This window comes from Sardina pilchardus, chromosome 15, assembly GCF_963854185.1.
Source record: "Sardina pilchardus chromosome 15, fSarPil1.1, whole genome shotgun sequence".
NCBI classification, from domain to species: Eukaryota; Metazoa; Chordata; class Actinopteri; order Clupeiformes; family Clupeidae; genus Sardina; species Sardina pilchardus.
Genome location: NC_085008.1, coordinates 8,743,114 through 8,759,870, shown reverse-complemented (window position 1 = coordinate 8,759,870; position 16,757 = coordinate 8,743,114). Strand labels below are relative to the sequence as shown.

Sequence of the window (16,757 nt, the reverse complement as noted above, 5' to 3'; positions counted from 1 at the left end):
TGTACTTACAAGTGAGTATGTGTGAGTGTCTGAGTGGTGTGTGTGTGTGTGTGTGTGTGTGTGTGTGTGTGCGTCTCACCGTCAGTTCCTGCCATGCTGTGTGCTGTGCTGATCTCTGTTTGCCCACAGACGACAGTTCAGATGAGGAAACCCCTCCAGTGCTAAATAGGTTCACACGTAAGTCCGGCCCCTCAGCACTGGTGATGGGGGATATGTCTGTTTGTTTATCCTATCAACATAAACACTCACTAACTATTACACAGAAAATAATGTGATGCTCTTGATAGTTTCAGTCTAGCTGGTGGTGGTGATTTGATATGTAAAAGTTTTATCTTTTCTCATCTAAATGTAATTGAAATGTCAGATTTCATCACCATATCCTTAAGTGCCCCGGTGAATTATTGTGTATTCTTGTTCAAACACAAGCCGAAGATATGAATCCACAAACAAGCCAAAGGGACTCTCCTGTCGATTATGCCTTCGTCTTAGCAAATGTTTGTTCATAACCTTATGTAACAGTTCCCATAATTATTGCAAGTCTCCTTGCTGTTTTCATATTCCCTCCTGCGTTGCGGAAGCATTCGCCGCGATTGCTTGCAACATATTCATTTACTAAGATGGGACGCGCTCATGAAAGCTTAAATCTCCTGCCGAGATTAAACAGTTCAGTGCCCCATCAGGAGAGCTAAGAGGAGCCAAAAAATGGGTCTTTCTTTTTCAACACTTTTTTTCTTTTTACATATAATTTATTTATTTATTCGCTTGTTAATTTATCTCGTCGTCTTATTGTCGGCCCCAGGATGTGAATCTGTTGTTGTGTGTTATGGTGCGATTCCTCTTCCCGTTCTATTCCCAGTAAAAGTGGGTTATTGCTGGAAGAGTGTTTGTAGAAGAAGGGCCTTGAGATGGAGGCTTTATTGGTGCCGTGTGTAGCGCTCAGAGAGACGTCTCTTCACGAGCGCCACATCCCTTTCCAAACCAAGCCCAATAGCGAGAGCAGCGGCCGTCTGAAGAGTAAATTTAGCCGCTCCACACGCGTATATTTAGAACACTGGGACAAATGAATCGATTTACAGCCCAGCAAAGACACGTCTTCACTCAGGGTTAAAAAAAAAAGAAGAAATGAGATGAAGAAAAAGGCAAAAAGGCAGCCAAAAAAAAAAAAAAAAAAAAACCCTCGTGCCATTTGTTTTGACTCTGCTTGGTGGAGCTTTAAGAGCGGAGCGCTCCGCATTTGTATTTCCTCCGCATGTGCAGCTCATTTCACACGGCTGCCGCAGACCGACTTCTGCTCAGATTTATGGTCTTGAGAAAAGCGAGAAAAAGTCTGTTATTTCTTTTTTTTTTTTTTTTTTTCGGAAGGCGGCGGCGGTGGGGTGTGGGGTAGGGGTAGGGGTAGGGGTATGCACAATAAACAAGGAGTGCTTGTCCTTACTGCACTCTCTCCAAACTGGCCCAGAGATGACTAATCCGGCCAGTGGAGTAGCAGTCTTTAAGTAAGCGTGCAGGTTTTGGCCTCGGGGCTTCAGGGATCCCCTGCTGGGTCGTTTCTCCGTGTTTATGTAATGAGCTCCATTTATGATTTTAATCTTAATAGCTGTGTTTTCATTCATTTATCTTATGGTTTTCTTTTTCGTCCGAAAATGAGGCCTTTGGAATTGCGAGGCCCGTAGAGTTGAATGGTGCCCATCCTCTGTAAATATGAAATGTCTGACCCAAAAGACTTAGTGGGTGAATAGAGAGGCAGGGCATACGCTGCCGGTAGGCTCCTCGCATGTCTCATCTCGTGAGCGTTTTGTCTTGTTTCTCTTTTGAGAGGTGCAGAGAGGCTGTATGAAGGCTTGCTCTGATTGCTCTCTCGCTCTCTCTCTCTCTTTCCCTCTCTGTGTGTCTTTCTGTCTCTCTCTCTCGCTCTCTTTTTCACTCTCTCTCCCCCCCCCCACACCTCTCCCATCCCAACTCCCCCCTGCAGCTCATAAGGGGCTGCAGCGCTTCGAGGCCCTGGAGCAGAGCGACTGGTACAGCCCGGGGCAGACCGCCAGGGGGGTAGCGCCGCGACAGAGGTTCCTCCACATCCACGTCCTGGAGAAGAAGGTGAGCCACAGCTGGAACATGTGAGGGGGGGAATGATTCGGATGGGTGATGGTGGGATAGAGGGAAGTGAAGCAGGAAGAGTACCGTATTTTCCGGACTGTAAGTCGCAATTTTTTTCATAGTTTGGCTGGCCCTGATTGGCGGCTATTCACTTATCGCTGCCATTCACGCCTTCTCGTCATAAATGTGATTTATAGTCCAGTGCGCCTTATTTATGGCTTTTTTCTCTTCGTGAGGCATTTTTTGACTGATGCGACCTATACTCCGGAAAAAATCCAGAAAATACGGTAATCCTGAATCATCCAGTCAGTTACCCAGGGGTTCCTTCACGTTGTCGAAGGAGACAGAGAGGGGTCAGGCGGAGGTGACCAGAGGTCAGTTTCAGACGACGGGGTCGATAAAGACGAGGTTATGGTGCATTAATAACGGTACTCCACCCCATCACCCTGCATCACTGTGCACTGCGGGACGCTGCTGCGGCATCAGACGACAGGTCTCCCCCCGTCGCGTCGGCCCCTGACGGATGCGCTCCGCGTCCCCACCGGATGTGCTTTAGCGGCGCTGCTGATTTCAGAGTTGAGCGCAGCCCTTTCCCCGGCACATTTGACTGAGCTCATCACGCATTCATTACCTTTCTGCCTTCGCGCAAATGTCCTTGGTCGATTTGCTTTTGTTTTCTCTGTTATTGTGCTTTTTTAATTTCGCTCGCTGCCATGTTTTGATTGCCACTGACTGCGACTACACGTTGTGTACTGCATAAACAAAGTCACGTCTTCCATTTCCTCGTCTCCCTTTTCATCTTTCATCATTCTTCTTCTTTGCATTCTCTGCATTTCCATCTAATTCTGCTTTTCTCTCGCTCTCACTCCCTCTCTCCATCCCTTTGCCTCACTTCTCTTCTTTCTTCCATCCCTTTCTCATCCTTTCCCTCACTTGCTCCATCCTCTCTCTCTCTCTCTCCCTCCCTACCTCTCTCTCTATCTCTCTCTCCCTCCCTCTCTCTCTGTTTCTCTACCTCTCTCCCTCCCTCCTACCCTCCCTTTCTTACCTCTCTCTACCTCTCTCCCTCCCTCCTTTCCTCCTTCTCTCTCCCTCTCTCTCCCTCTCTCTCTCTCCACCCCCTGTCTCCCTCTTATTCCCTCCCTCTCTCTACCTCTCTATTTCTCTTTCTCCCTCCCTCCTTCTCTCCCTCTCTCTCTCTCTCTCTCTCCCCCCCCCCCCCCCCTGTTCTCCAGGTGACCCTGTATGCGTATAACTGGTCAGTGGATCTGGGCGCGTCCCTGAACCGTGGCCTGGTGCGGTTGGTGCAGTGGCAGAATGCCCGGGCTCACGTGGTCAACTGCCTGCTCAACCAGAAAATGGGTCTCTTCCACCACTACTGCTTTGCAGACATACCGGCCCACGAAGACCTCAAACAAGTAAGGACACACACTCTCTCTCTCTCTCTCTCTCTCTCACACACACACACACACACACACACACACACACACACACACACACAGTCACACATTTACCAACAAACACACACACATAGACAGATGGAGAAACAAAGACGTACAGTACATGCACTTGTTTTCTATAAGTACAATGGTTTGCATTTTACATTTTAATGAAAGCCTTTTGAGGCCATATTTGCTGTGTAAAGCAATGCAAAGATTTTGACGGAAGGCAGAGGAAGAAGTTGAGTACTGGACACAGTCAGATGCTTATGCACACTGCTCAAAGAGCGTAATCATTCACACACACACACACACACACACACACACACACACACACACACAATACACACACACATGCATATATCACCCCCTTCACTGAGAGATGTGAGCTGTTCCATCATGTAAAGCCACAGTCACTTGGATTCTCCAGTCATAACCTACAGTTCACTTATTTGTATTCAAGTAACTCTCCTCTAAATTTCTCTAGAATTCTGTTGTCACCACAAACTGTTAGACTGTAAAATCTGAATATCTCAAACATTCTGCCTGCATTTTTGAAAATTTTGCAAAAGTGTACCAAAGTCAAGTGTTCTGTATCCAGTTGGCAGCTGCTAGCTCATGAGTGTTGTTGTGTAATTGTTCAAGTTGTTACGAATGGATGACAGAAAATTCTCCGGTGTGGATGAGCAACAAAGGCATAGCACATCAGCAGAGTCAGTGCCACCATAGGGGTGGTGGTAGTGTAGCGGCTACAGAGCTTGGCTAGCATGCAGTCGCTTCTTAAAGTCGTGGGGTTCGAATCCCAGCTGCTGCTATTGTGCCCTTGAGCGAGACACTTAAACCTGTCACTTAACTGGCCCTGCAGTTGGTATCTGTAAGTTCTTTTGGATAAAGGCGTCAGCTAAACGCATAAATAAAATAGAACATAAAGTCCAAAGTACATTTGTAACGCTCCACTCCTGAAAGACCCTCCGGCTATGAGTGTTCTGGTTGGCACAGCAGCATACCACGCTATAAACAGTCCTCAACATCTGTTTCCTGTCCATTAAGATTGACAAAAGACAGATGTTGAGCATAGGGCATTGAGCATTGTTTTTTTTTTGTGTGTGTGGTATTTTTTTGACTTCCAGAGATCTGATTTGATCAGAATCCTGTGTAAACTTGTTTCGGGTCTCTGTTCAGTGTTAAACCCCCTCCTGCCGGTCTGACGTGAAGGGTCTCTCCGGAGCCTTTCATTCTTGGCCCTCTTTTGTCTGTCTGCTTATTGATTGTGAATGTCAGGCGTCTTGAACTACGGCTCTTAGACTTGCTGTTTTTATGTTTTTTCCTTCTTCTTTTCCTTTTTTTTTGTGCGCAAGGAAGCCGTCGAGTCAGCAGATCGTTCGCCTGACCGCTTTGGGACGGACTGCCTTTAAGTGTGGCGTGTTTGATGTGAAACGTTTGTCCCCCCCCCCCCAACCCACCCCCCTCGAAACCCCCCCCACCATCCTTCAAGCAGTCCATCTGCGACGGCTCCGCTCTAATAAATGCCTGTGTTCCCCACGGAGTCCTTTGAACGGGTCATAACATCAGTCGCCGTGACCTAATCCGCCGTGCTGGCTTGTCTCCATGGAAACGCGCTCACTCACAGTTCTCTGTACAGCCGTGGCGTGTTTGCGCGGCATTTCTGACGGCGAGGGAGCCGGTGTGACATTCTGATGCATAGCAGGAGGTTTAAGGTGATCGCTGTGGCCTGCTGTGCCCTCTCTCTCTCTCTCTCTCTCTCTCTCTCTCTCTCTCTCTCTCTCTCTCTCTCTCTCTCTCTCTCTCTCTCTCTCTCTCTCTCTCTTTCTTTCTTTCTCTCTCTCTCTCTCTCTCTCTCTCTCTCTCTCTCTCTCTCTCTCTCTCTCTCTCTCTCTCTGTGTATACGGCTATGTGTGGTGTATACATCAGTATGTGTGTGTGTGTTGATGTTTATGTTTGTGTCCAGTATGTGTGAATGTCCATGCAGCTGGGTTTGGGGGACCCCGGGTGTCCCATGGTGTGTTGCGTTCGCTCTGGCCTTTGATGGTTCCTGGTGACCTAGATTAGTCTCCCTCTCTGATCAGTCGTCCATGCACACACACACACACACACACACACACACACACACGCACACACACACACCGCCTGTGACACGTCTGCGCTGGGGCCTGCGCTCCTCCGCCCCACTCCTCTTTTGATCCCCTCTCCTGCTTTTCTCTCCCCACCTGCCCTCATGTATTTTCTGACTCGGTTTGATACACAGTAAGGGGTTGGCCGGCGAGAGAGAGTGAGTGAGAGAGAGTGAGTGAGAGAGAGTGAGAGAGAGTGAGAGAGAGAGTGAGAGAGAGTGAGAGAGAAAGAGAGAGTGAGAGAGAGAGTGAGTGAAAGAGAGAGAGAGTTCTCCTCTGTCTTTTTTCCCCATCCTCTCAGCCTGTAGTTTTTATTATAGTGCTAGTGTGTAAAGTAACTCAAAAGGGACCAGAAATAAGCAGGTGTGATGTAATTCTGAAGGAGTGTTTCTCCATGCTCCTGTGGATTCTTTGCATTTATATTTCATGCCTTTGTTTAGACTTCACACTTCCAAAAATGTAAACAAAGGCAAAACAAGGTGTGCGACTAAAATAATGAGTAGCATAGACTGAGCAGGGATATCAGGAGCCACTTTTAACATCCCTTCTAACTAGAATCATTCATTTAAAAGCAATCTGTGCTGCTTTGTTCTAAAATGAAATCAGTGCTCCTCTTGATTCTGCAGATTCCAGTTGATCTACGTGAGCAGGGTCCTGTTAACCCGGCGGTTAGGGGAGATGGGGGGGTGGGGGGTTAGGGGATGGGGGGGTGAGGAGAGCTGGGCCGCCCTGTTCTCCCTGCAGTGAGAGCGAACGCGTCGTGTCTGAACAGAGCTGAAGTCGGGCGGAGAGGCCACTCGTCATTCTGCACACAGCCGGTCGGCGGCGGAGAGCTCTCTCTGCGGGGCGCCTCGTCCTTTCACTCGCCCGCTTTATCCGGCATCACGAGCGGAACACGGAGCGCTCCCGCATGCAGCCGAGGCCCTCATGCAGACGCCCACACCCCCCTGAGAGCCGCTTCGCCCTCAGTGGCTTCACAGGACAGTCCAGCGCGCAAACACTCAACCAGCCTGGAGACAGAAAACAAGCCATACGCGCCCAGCGCACGCACGCACGCACGCACACACGCACACGCACACACACACACACACACACACACACACACACGCACCGCCACCATCACCACCACCAAAACCTACCAAGAGAAAAGTTCTCTCTCCTCTCCTCTCTCCTTCCTCCCTCTCTTATTCTCTCTCTTTTCCTGTTTTTCTTTCTCTATCTCTTTCCCTCTCACTCTCTTTTTGTACATCCTGTTCTCTCTCTCTTTCTCTCTTTTTGTACATCCTTCTCTCTCTCTCTCTCTCTCTCTCTCTCTCTCTCTCTCTCTCTCTCTCTCTCCTCTGGCCCTGGCTCCTCTCTTTAGCCACTCTTCCGCTAACGAGCGCAGACAGAAGGCAGACTCAGCACGGCAGAAAATTTGCCCCCGCCGCCAATCATCTGCCAGGCGCTCGGCAGCCCGCGAGGAAGAGCATTGGGCACCAGTGCCCGCTCCGCCCCCACCACCCTCCCCGTCCCACACCCCTGTAGGCGTCCGTCCGGCCTACTGTGCCATGAACGGGCAGCATGGACATCTGGACATCCAACAACCCCCCACCCTCAACCACCCAACCAACCCCCCCCCCCCCCCCCCCCCATGCTATGCCCTTTACCCCCCCTGCAATAACTGCCCCCCGCTCCACTGAGTACTAACTCAGGGGGACCCGTAAAGTGGAGAAGAGCGGAGGTTGGGGCATGTTAGCCTGGTGTGGTTGCTCACCATACTGGGTTACACGCACACGCACACACACACACACACACACATATAGAGAGAGAGAGGGAGAGAGAGGGGGGTAGAGAGAGAGAGGGGGCAGCCTGTTGGTTGTGGCAGTGGTGCTGTGGATCCAGAGCTCATTTCGAGCGAGCTCGTTTAATCCCCAAAGCCCTGGCTTGCTCTGTGAGGGGATCAGGGCTCTCTTAATTGAGCCGTGAAAAAACAAGAGGAGCAAGGAAAAAGCTTCACTTTGTCTTCTCTGTCTGTGTGTGTGTGTGTGTGTGTGTGTGTGTGTGTGTTTTCTCAGAAGTTTGCTAATGAGCCCTCCACCCCAGCCGATTCATCAACAGAAACTCGGTAATTTAATTTCGCTGCCTGTGCCGCTGTCATGTTAAACGCGGATGCAGGGAAGGGTTAACGGAGGAAATTAGAATCGAGGCTTTCTCTCCTTTTTTCGCTCCTTTTTCCTCTCCGAGCGGCTCTTGGAGATGAGGGGAGGGGGCTGGCTCCAGGCTCCTCACATGAAAGGGATGGGGAGCCCGGGGGGGGGGGGGGAGAGGCACGGACCCCCTGAGGGCATTCTCCCTGGAAGTCCAGCACTCGGAAAAAGAACAGAGAAGATGATGATGGTGATGGTGATGGTGATGGTGGTGAAAGTGGTGGTGGTGGTGGTGGTGGTGGTGGTGGAGGTGGGGTGGGGTGGGGTGGGGTGGGGTGGGGGTTGGGTGGGGGTTGGTTGATGGGGTCAAGGATACGGTTCATATTCCTGGAAATAAGCAAGCTCATGTTACTAATTCGCTCACTTTCTGATACATAATTTCTTCTGTCTTCAAGTAGTGTATTTGCCCCCCCCCACTCTCTTTCTCTACCCCCCCTCTTTCTCTCCCCCCTCTCTCTCTCTCTTTTCTGTGCATGTTCTTCCCCTCCCTCTCTCACACACACATGTTGGAGATGTTGTGGGCCTAATTCAACGGAACACTGATGAAAGAAGATGCCAGTGTGATAAAGCCAGTGAAGTGCACATTGAAGGTTGCTCTGCTGTGGACATGTTTTCATTCTGTCTTGGTTCTGTGGTTAAGGGTACCCAGGGTTCCTAAAGGCACTCCTTCATGGCACATCACACGCTACTAATAGCCTGAATGGCAGGCAGCGCATTTGCAATTGCCGCTAGCCAATCGTGTACTGTACTGTACGTGTTGTTACATCTTGCATTCTGTTGTGTGACTTTTAGATAGTCTTGGTTGTTGATAGGCCTCTCTGGCTCCTCATGTTGAAGGGCCATGAAGCAGGGCTGTTACGGATCTATTAGTTACAACTAGCGGCATGTTTGTTGCTACCACAAGCCAGTGTTGCTACCACGACACCCAGTAGTTGTATCTTGCATCCTGGTTGATTTGCCTCTAGGAAATGGTGCCTAGGAACTCTCACAAGGAACACTCCTGTGTTCGTCTGAAGCTCTTCTGTTCTCATTCTCTCCCCCTTTCAATCTTTCATTACAAGTTCTTGTACCTACCGACAAAAAGTTTAATATTTTACTGTCTGTACTGTCTGTACTCTGTGTTTTTATCAGATGCAGTTGATGTCTTATGTGTTTTGTTCTTTATTTACACCTTTATTTTATATTTAAATCCAGTGTTTATGACAAGACAATGAGGGCTTTGTGTGTTAGTGCTTTCAGTGATTGTAATTAAGGCTTTTTGAATTTCACATTTCATTTCTTTCTCTCTCATTCATCTCTCTTCCCTCTATCCTCTTTCTTTTTTTCTTTCTTTCTTTTTCTTTCTGGCACTTTATTTTTCTTTCTCTTTCTTTCTTCCTATCTTTTTCTTTCTGTCTATTTATTTTGCTTTCTTTCTTTCTGTCTTTCTTTCTTTCTTTCTTTCTTTCTTTCTTTCTTTCTTTCTGTTTCTCTCTCTCCCTCACACGCTTATCATTCCATGCCTTTTGTTCTGTTCCGTTCCTTCTGCCTGTGTGTTCATCTCTGGCTCCGTGTGTGTGCGCGTCTCCTCTCCTCAGGAGCCCAACCCGTTCCTGAACCCCACCATGGATGCGGAGGCCCTGCTGCGGAGCCCGGTGCCGCCGGTGCCCAGTAAGGAGCAGGGTCGGCTGGGCAGCTCGTCGCGCGTGCTGGCCCCTCTGCACTTCCCTTCGGACCTGGTGCCCTTCGACGAGGCGCTGCGCGACGTGGGCGCCCTGCGGCCGCTGGCCAGCGCCCAGGACGGGGCCGACGTGGTGGCCCGCCACGGGGCTCAGCTGCTGGACGTCAAGGCTGCGGAGCGCAGAGGTCAGACGAGAGAGAGCACACACACCACGTACTGTATGCAAGCAGACAACTGTACACACACACACACACACACTAATACACACACACAAACACACACTTAAACACACACACACAAACACATAAATGAACAACATAACATGCATGCAGACACACACACACACACACACACACACACACACACACACACACACAGTGACGCATGCAAAGACTCACCCAGACACACACAGAAATGCATGCACTTACCATACAGAAACATAGCATATACATCACATATGCTCGCACACGCACACGCACACACACACACACACACACACACACACAGATGAATGCTTGCATATAGACGATAGATACTGTACAGACAGATACACAAACACACACACAGAGACACACAGAGACACACACACGTATAAACACACAGGTGGAATGCCACCTTTTACTCCTTGACTACAGAAAGTGTGGCCTGCTGTGCACATCAAGGGTACCCAGTATAACTGGGGTGGAAAAGAATTGTAAGCAGCTGTCTAGATATTTGTTCTTGGGCAAGCTGGTGCTTCATCAGTTAATTAGAATCCATGCGTTTACATGCTCAAGCACACACACACCTGTGTTCAGAAAATGGCGTATGCAGCCATGTAGTTTTACATGGTTTCAAACACTTACATTAAAACTATTTCAGTCTTATGTACTGTGCACACACACACACACTGACACACACACACTCACTGACACACTCACACACAAGCAGGTCAAGGTCAAAGAGATGCCTGCCACATGCAGTCACACTTGGACACACACACAGGCACACACACTCACCCTGGCACGGCTTTTAAAATCCTCTCGCGTTGCGTGCCCTTGAACCGCAGATTTCTCATTACCTCGGGAGAGAACAAAACAAGTAGCGTGAGACCCCATTACGGCTTAATTGGCTTGCCACAGAGCATTTGAATGGGCTATTATGACATTAGTTTAATGTTTTTACAATTCCGGTAGATATCTACTGTGGCACATTAGTTTCTCCCCTGCCTCAATCCATCAACGTGTTCGTCTGAGATGTTATTTTCCCAGAAAAGAGGTCCAAAAACAAATGTAATTGACGGCAAAGGAAAAAAAGCGCTATCTGCCGCAGATGATGAGCCAGCCCTTTCACATCTGATCCCATTGAAGTAATAAGGATGGGTCTGTTCATTGTATCCTCCACTCACAATATTGGGCTTCTCAAATCTGCTTTGTATTAGTGTGTGTGATGGGTCATTTAGATTAGTGCTGTGGCTTCCAGTCAACTCCAAAAAAAGTTCTCTTGCTCCTGGTCTACGGTATTTGAACCGCTTCTCCGTTTGGACACTGTTGCGGTTCTCGGATCAGTATTAGCACATGTGAGCGGTTCCTTGTTCCATATGGACGTGTTGTGGTTCTCAGATCAGTTGTAGCATATGTGAGCGGTTCTCAGATCAGTTGTAGCACATGTGAGCGGTTCTCAGATCAGTTGTAGCATGTGTTGTGGTCATCACTGTCAGATGTTGACTGGTCAGATCTGGCTCTGATCTGCTGTGGACATCAGTCAGTTCTGACAGGAGGCAGGTGTATCTCTCTCCAATGAGTGTGTGTGTGAGTGCACACCTCTGTGTGTGTGTGTGTGTGTGTGTGTGTGTGTGTGTCAGTCTGTCATTCAGACGTCTTGTCTTGTCTCCTGGCAGAGATGGAGAAGCAGTGTAAGATCGAGAACCTGTTTGTGACATGGCAGCAGAGGTCAGCCCAGTCCAACATGCCCATATCGGTGAGTCTCCCCTCTCTCTCTCTCTCACACACACACACACACACACACACACACACACACACGTGGTCTTACTCATGTCAACATGTTCATATCAGTCCTTGCCATCAAATGAGACACATGTACACACACTCTTTTCTGGGTCTGTTTTCTCAAATCTGTTTTTTTTTTACAGATTTACACACACACACACACACACATACACATACACACACACACACTCTCACACAAATGCATACTGTAAATACAGGCCCATACTCCTCAGGTAACTGTTGCACAGTGTTATTCACAACTGTACTGTATGTAAATGCTTTCAGACACATTTCCATCATTACACATTCACACAGTGCCACAGGGCTGTCACTCACTCATTCACACAATTTCAAAAAACAACACACACCTGCAACATGCCACACTATGCACACACACACACACACACACACACACACACACACATACACACACACACACACACGCCCACAGATGCACATCTCAAGAATATCTCTCTGTCTCATTTGAACAGACTCACGCACACACACACACACAGTCACACCTCTAAATATATCTCATCCTTGCATTTGGTCTCGAAGCTGCAAGAGCTGCTAAATTGACTTTGTCCCTTGTGAACTCTACATTTAGCATTCTCTCTCTCTCTCTGTGTCTCTCTCTCTCTCTCTTTCTCTCTCTCTCCATTTCTCTCTCTCTTACTCTCCTCCATCCATCCCTCTCTCCCTCCCCTCATTGGGATGCAATGAGAAGTAACACTGCATGCATGGTTGCTGCCTGTCACAGTGGAAACCCTGAGATTGCTCTTCATTTGGCAGCCAGAGAAATGACCAATTAGCCCCGGGCACCCAAATGCCTGTGAAGAGCCGTGGGGTGGCATGGGTGGTGGTGGTGGTGATTGGCTGATTGGAGCTTATTAATGTGTGATGATAATGAAAACCTGTGTGTGTGTGTGTGTGTGTGTGTGTGTGTGTGTGTTGTGTGTGTGTGTGTGTGTGTGTGTGTGTGTGTGTGTGTGTGTGTGTGTGTGTGTGTGTGTGTGTGTGTGTGTGTGTGTGTGTGTGTGTGTGTGTGTGTGTGTGTGTGTGTGTGTGTGTGTGTGTGTGTGTGTGTGTGTGTGTGCGCACTCAGCATGCAGAGTCTGCACTGCACCCCACCACTCCAATCCACCCTTTGCTCTTCGAGTGTGACCCTGGTCAAATATTAACATTGTATTCAAGCTTAGACACACACACACACACACACACACACACAGACAGGCAGAGCACAGCAAAACACATACACGTGCACATACACTCACACACACTGCCACTCGCACTTAGACACTGACATCCACTCTGGTCTGCTGGTATTCATATGAACACACCCCTGTGTACACACACACGCACACATGCTCAGTCACTCGCTAACTCACCAGTTACAGATGAGTGTCTTAATGGTACATGGAAGTAGTCATGCTAATGCCTACATGTGCACACACACACACACACACACACACACACACACACACACACACAAGCACACACCAGATCCTACTGCCAGTGTAATGAGATGAGGAGAGGAAATGAGCATTAACATGTGTACGCCTGGTCACACACACTCCCTATCCCTCCCTCTCTCTCTCTGTATCTCTCTCTCTTTTTCCTCCCTCCTTCTCTCTTTCCCTCTCTCTCTTCCTCTCAATCCCTCTATCTCACTGTCTCTCTCTCTCTCTCTCTCTCTCCCTCTTTCTCTCTCCCTCTCTCCCTCTCTCTCTCTCTCTCTCTCTCTCTCTGTCTGAGGGCTACCTTGTAGATCAGTCAGCCTGTCTCTCCCCTCGTCTGCCCCGATCCATCTCCCCCTCCAGGTCCACGCCGCTCCTCCCATGTTTCTGTGGCCCTCCCCCCCAAGGCCCGCGGAGCAAATGGCCCTTGATAGTGGGGGGACACACTCATGTGGCCCTGGACCCCTGATAAATTAATAGTTCACATGCAAAGTGAATGGAGCGGCTCGTATGTGGAAGATGGATATGTTAATGACGGTGACATGACACGCACACACACACACACAGTCAAATGCATGGTGTTCACACAGGGAGCGTGATGAGCGTGTGTCACAGTCCTAGGCATCTGTCCCACTCTGGGGAGCTTAACTGACATGATGGACAAGAACGATTCTTCATCCACGTGTCTGTTGACAACGGCGCTGACATTTGCCTTGAAAAAGCATTGATGGGATACACTGTGTCACAGTGATTGCAGTGTGTGAATTGTATGCTTCCTGAGTAGTGTGTGTGTGTGTGTGTGTGTGTTTGTGTGTGTGTATGTGTGTGGGGTGTGGGAGAGAAGGGCTTTGTGGTATATCTTTCTGTACAGAACACTGTAATTGTGTAATCATAAATGTTTCACTCTTCTACATACAGTATGTGTGAGAGTGTGTGTGTGTTTGTGTGTGTGTGTGTTTTGCACCTAGGGGTAAAGGTTTGGCACCTCTTGTTTGCTCTTCGAAGCCCCAAGACCTCCGCTGAGACTGTTCATGTGTGTTATATGTATGCGTATGTGCATGTCATTCATGTGTGTGTGTGTGTGTGTGTGTGTGTTCACAGGTGGCAGACCTGGACACCCTGAAGCAGTCGTCTCGGCTGGTGCACTACTGTGCCACTCCGCTGCTCTTTGACCCCATCTTCCGCAAACAGATCCACGAGGAGCAGACTGTCCAGCAGCCGCCCGTCAAGGTGACTGTGACTGTCATCACACACACACACACACACACACACATCCACACACACACACACATCCACATATTCACAGGAGATGGACCAGCCACCGGTGAAACTGTCACATCATTACTAATGCTATTCAAACACGGTCAAAGTCGAGTCAAGTCGAGTCAACTTTATTTATATGGCGCATTTCATACACAGAGGTCATTCTTTGTGCTTTACATAAACACAAGCAAACAGTAGCGGTTAATAAAAGCATAGAGGGGCAACAGTCAAAGAATAGTTTTAAAAGTAAAGAATAAGAAAAGGAAGCATAAAACACACAAGGTAATAGTACATAAAAGCATAACAGGATAATTGTTGTTAAAACAGTGTTGAACAATGATCTCAGTCAAAAGGCACACGCCCACACACACACACACACGCACACACACACACACACACACACACACACACACACACACACACACACACACACACACACACACACACACGCACACACACACACACACTTATGCACATTGCAAGTCTGACTGACTTAATGCACTCACAAGCCACACACACACACACACACACAAATACACACACACAAATAGCTTTGTGTCAAAGGGACTGCTGTCTGACACTATCAGACCTCTATGTCTAGCTCTCTCTCTCACGCGCACACACACACACACACAAATACTCACACATACAAGGTGACTCTTCTCAGCTTTCTCTTCTCCCATACACTCTGAGAAACACACACTTGCAATCACAGCAAGAAGTCCAGTGACAGGTTGTATTTATCTTGACCAGCTCTCTTGTGTACACACAGACACACACACACACACACACACACACACACACACACAAACACACACACACAGAGACACCAGAAAGACATACTGTATATTGTAACTCATAGTTGATGGTCAAGTAACAGTGTACAGTAGGGTGTCTGTTGTCACTCGCATACGCACACACAAACACCCACACCCGCATAGTAATGCATTAGTCCAAAAAGTCCAAGTTAGTCATGAATTATACAGTACACACATAAAGAGTACCCCTGCCCCCACACACACACACACTAACACACACAACCCTGACCCCGATAGGCCAGTGCCTGACAAACACTGCCACTAACATTCCCCCCACTCTCTCCCCAGTGCTCTGTCCACGCCATCGGCCAGTGGTCACTATACAGTATGTGTGTGTGTGTGTGTGTGTGTGTGTCTGGGCTGCAATGCCACTAGCTCTCCCTTGGTCGCTTCCTTGCTCACAGGCTGGTGGCATTTGCCCTCCTCCCCCTCCTCCTCCCCCTCCTCCTCCCCCTCCTCTTCCTCCTCCTCCTCCTCCTCCCTTGAAGACTTGTATGTATTTAAGCTGATCGCAGGTTGAACCGTCTCTGTCAGATGATGGACAGGGGGACGTTGAAAAGGCTTTTACTCTCCTCATTGCCTTTTTTCTCTAAGTCTTTCTTTCTTTCCGCTTGATGGGCTCCAATTTAAATGGCGGGCATAGCGCAGAGTGTCTCTTGCATGAGCTGCTAAACTTGTGACATGGGAGCACTGTGCAGAGCAGACCCACCAATGGTGGCACCCTGGATCTGGCTCACGTTATTTAATTAGCAAATGGATTAATTACTTTTTTAGTTAAATTAGTGATCTGTTATGTACTGTATGTGTACTTTGCACTTTGCCTCTTCTTTCATGCTGTTTGTAAAATGGATAGTTCCAGTGTTTGATGATTGGCTGCGCTGTGTTCAAAGCCATTATAAAACACTCTGCAGACTTGCAACTGTGATTGCATTATATAAGTAGCGTGCCAAGCGGCCAAACTCCATCGCCGCATCTCTGCATCTCTCTGTGTCTCTGCCTCTCCGCCTCATGTCCTGCCAAACAACAACACCCTCAAAGTGTTCTAAAATCACTGGAGACTATGGCCTCTTTGGAGCATTTATTCATTGCTTTATTTAGTCTGTCATAAAGTTGTGTCTTTGTTGTTTGTTTGTCTGTTGTTGTTCAAATGTGTCTAATGGTGCGATTGCGTCTGCGCTCCCAGCGCCGGCACCGGTCCAGTGACTCGGCGGCGTCGGGCCGGGACCGCAGCTACAGCACGGACTCGGCGGAGACGCTGCCCAGTCGGCTGCGCGAGGAGCCCTGGCTGCAGGACATCTCCAACACCTTCCTGCAGCAGTACGTCCAGTACCTGCAGAGCATGGGCTTCATCCTGGTGCAGGTGCGCCCCCAGTCCCCCGCGCGCAGGTACGTGTCCCGCCAGCCACAGGGTGCTGCGCGCCACCACACCCATTTCAGACCTACTATTTTACTTACTTTACTATTCTACTTACTTACTTTTTTACTTACTTTACTTACTTAAAGTAATAGAGTATATAAAGAAGAAGAGTGTGTAAAAGCTTGAAAAAGAATTTGCAAGACCAAAAACCTATTTTGGAATAAGGAATGTTTTCATTAGTTGTGGACTCCAAGAGATTCAGTTTCTGGTTTTATTGATCAAATGTGTTTAAACCACGCAAAAGGCTTTAAAACAAGAAATAAAACGTTGCGAAATATATCCTCTGAAATATCCCCTTTT

General features: G+C 48.5%; 1 protein-coding gene across 1 annotated transcript in view; it reads left to right on the top strand.

The window, feature by feature from the left end:
• Positions 1 to 16,757, top strand: part of szt2 (SZT2 subunit of KICSTOR complex) — a 114,601-nt gene that overhangs the window by 64,850 nt on the left and 32,994 nt on the right. Inside the window, exons 58-64 of the mRNA XM_062556676.1 lie at positions 130 to 177; positions 1,973 to 2,094; positions 3,330 to 3,512; positions 9,432 to 9,699; positions 11,394 to 11,473; positions 14,061 to 14,189; positions 16,224 to 16,426. Of these exons, the coding sequence (XP_062412660.1) occupies positions 130 to 177; positions 1,973 to 2,094; positions 3,330 to 3,512; positions 9,432 to 9,699; positions 11,394 to 11,473; positions 14,061 to 14,189; positions 16,224 to 16,426 (1,033 nt within the window). The remainder of the gene's footprint in view (positions 1 to 129; positions 178 to 1,972; positions 2,095 to 3,329; positions 3,513 to 9,431; positions 9,700 to 11,393; positions 11,474 to 14,060; positions 14,190 to 16,223; positions 16,427 to 16,757) is intronic.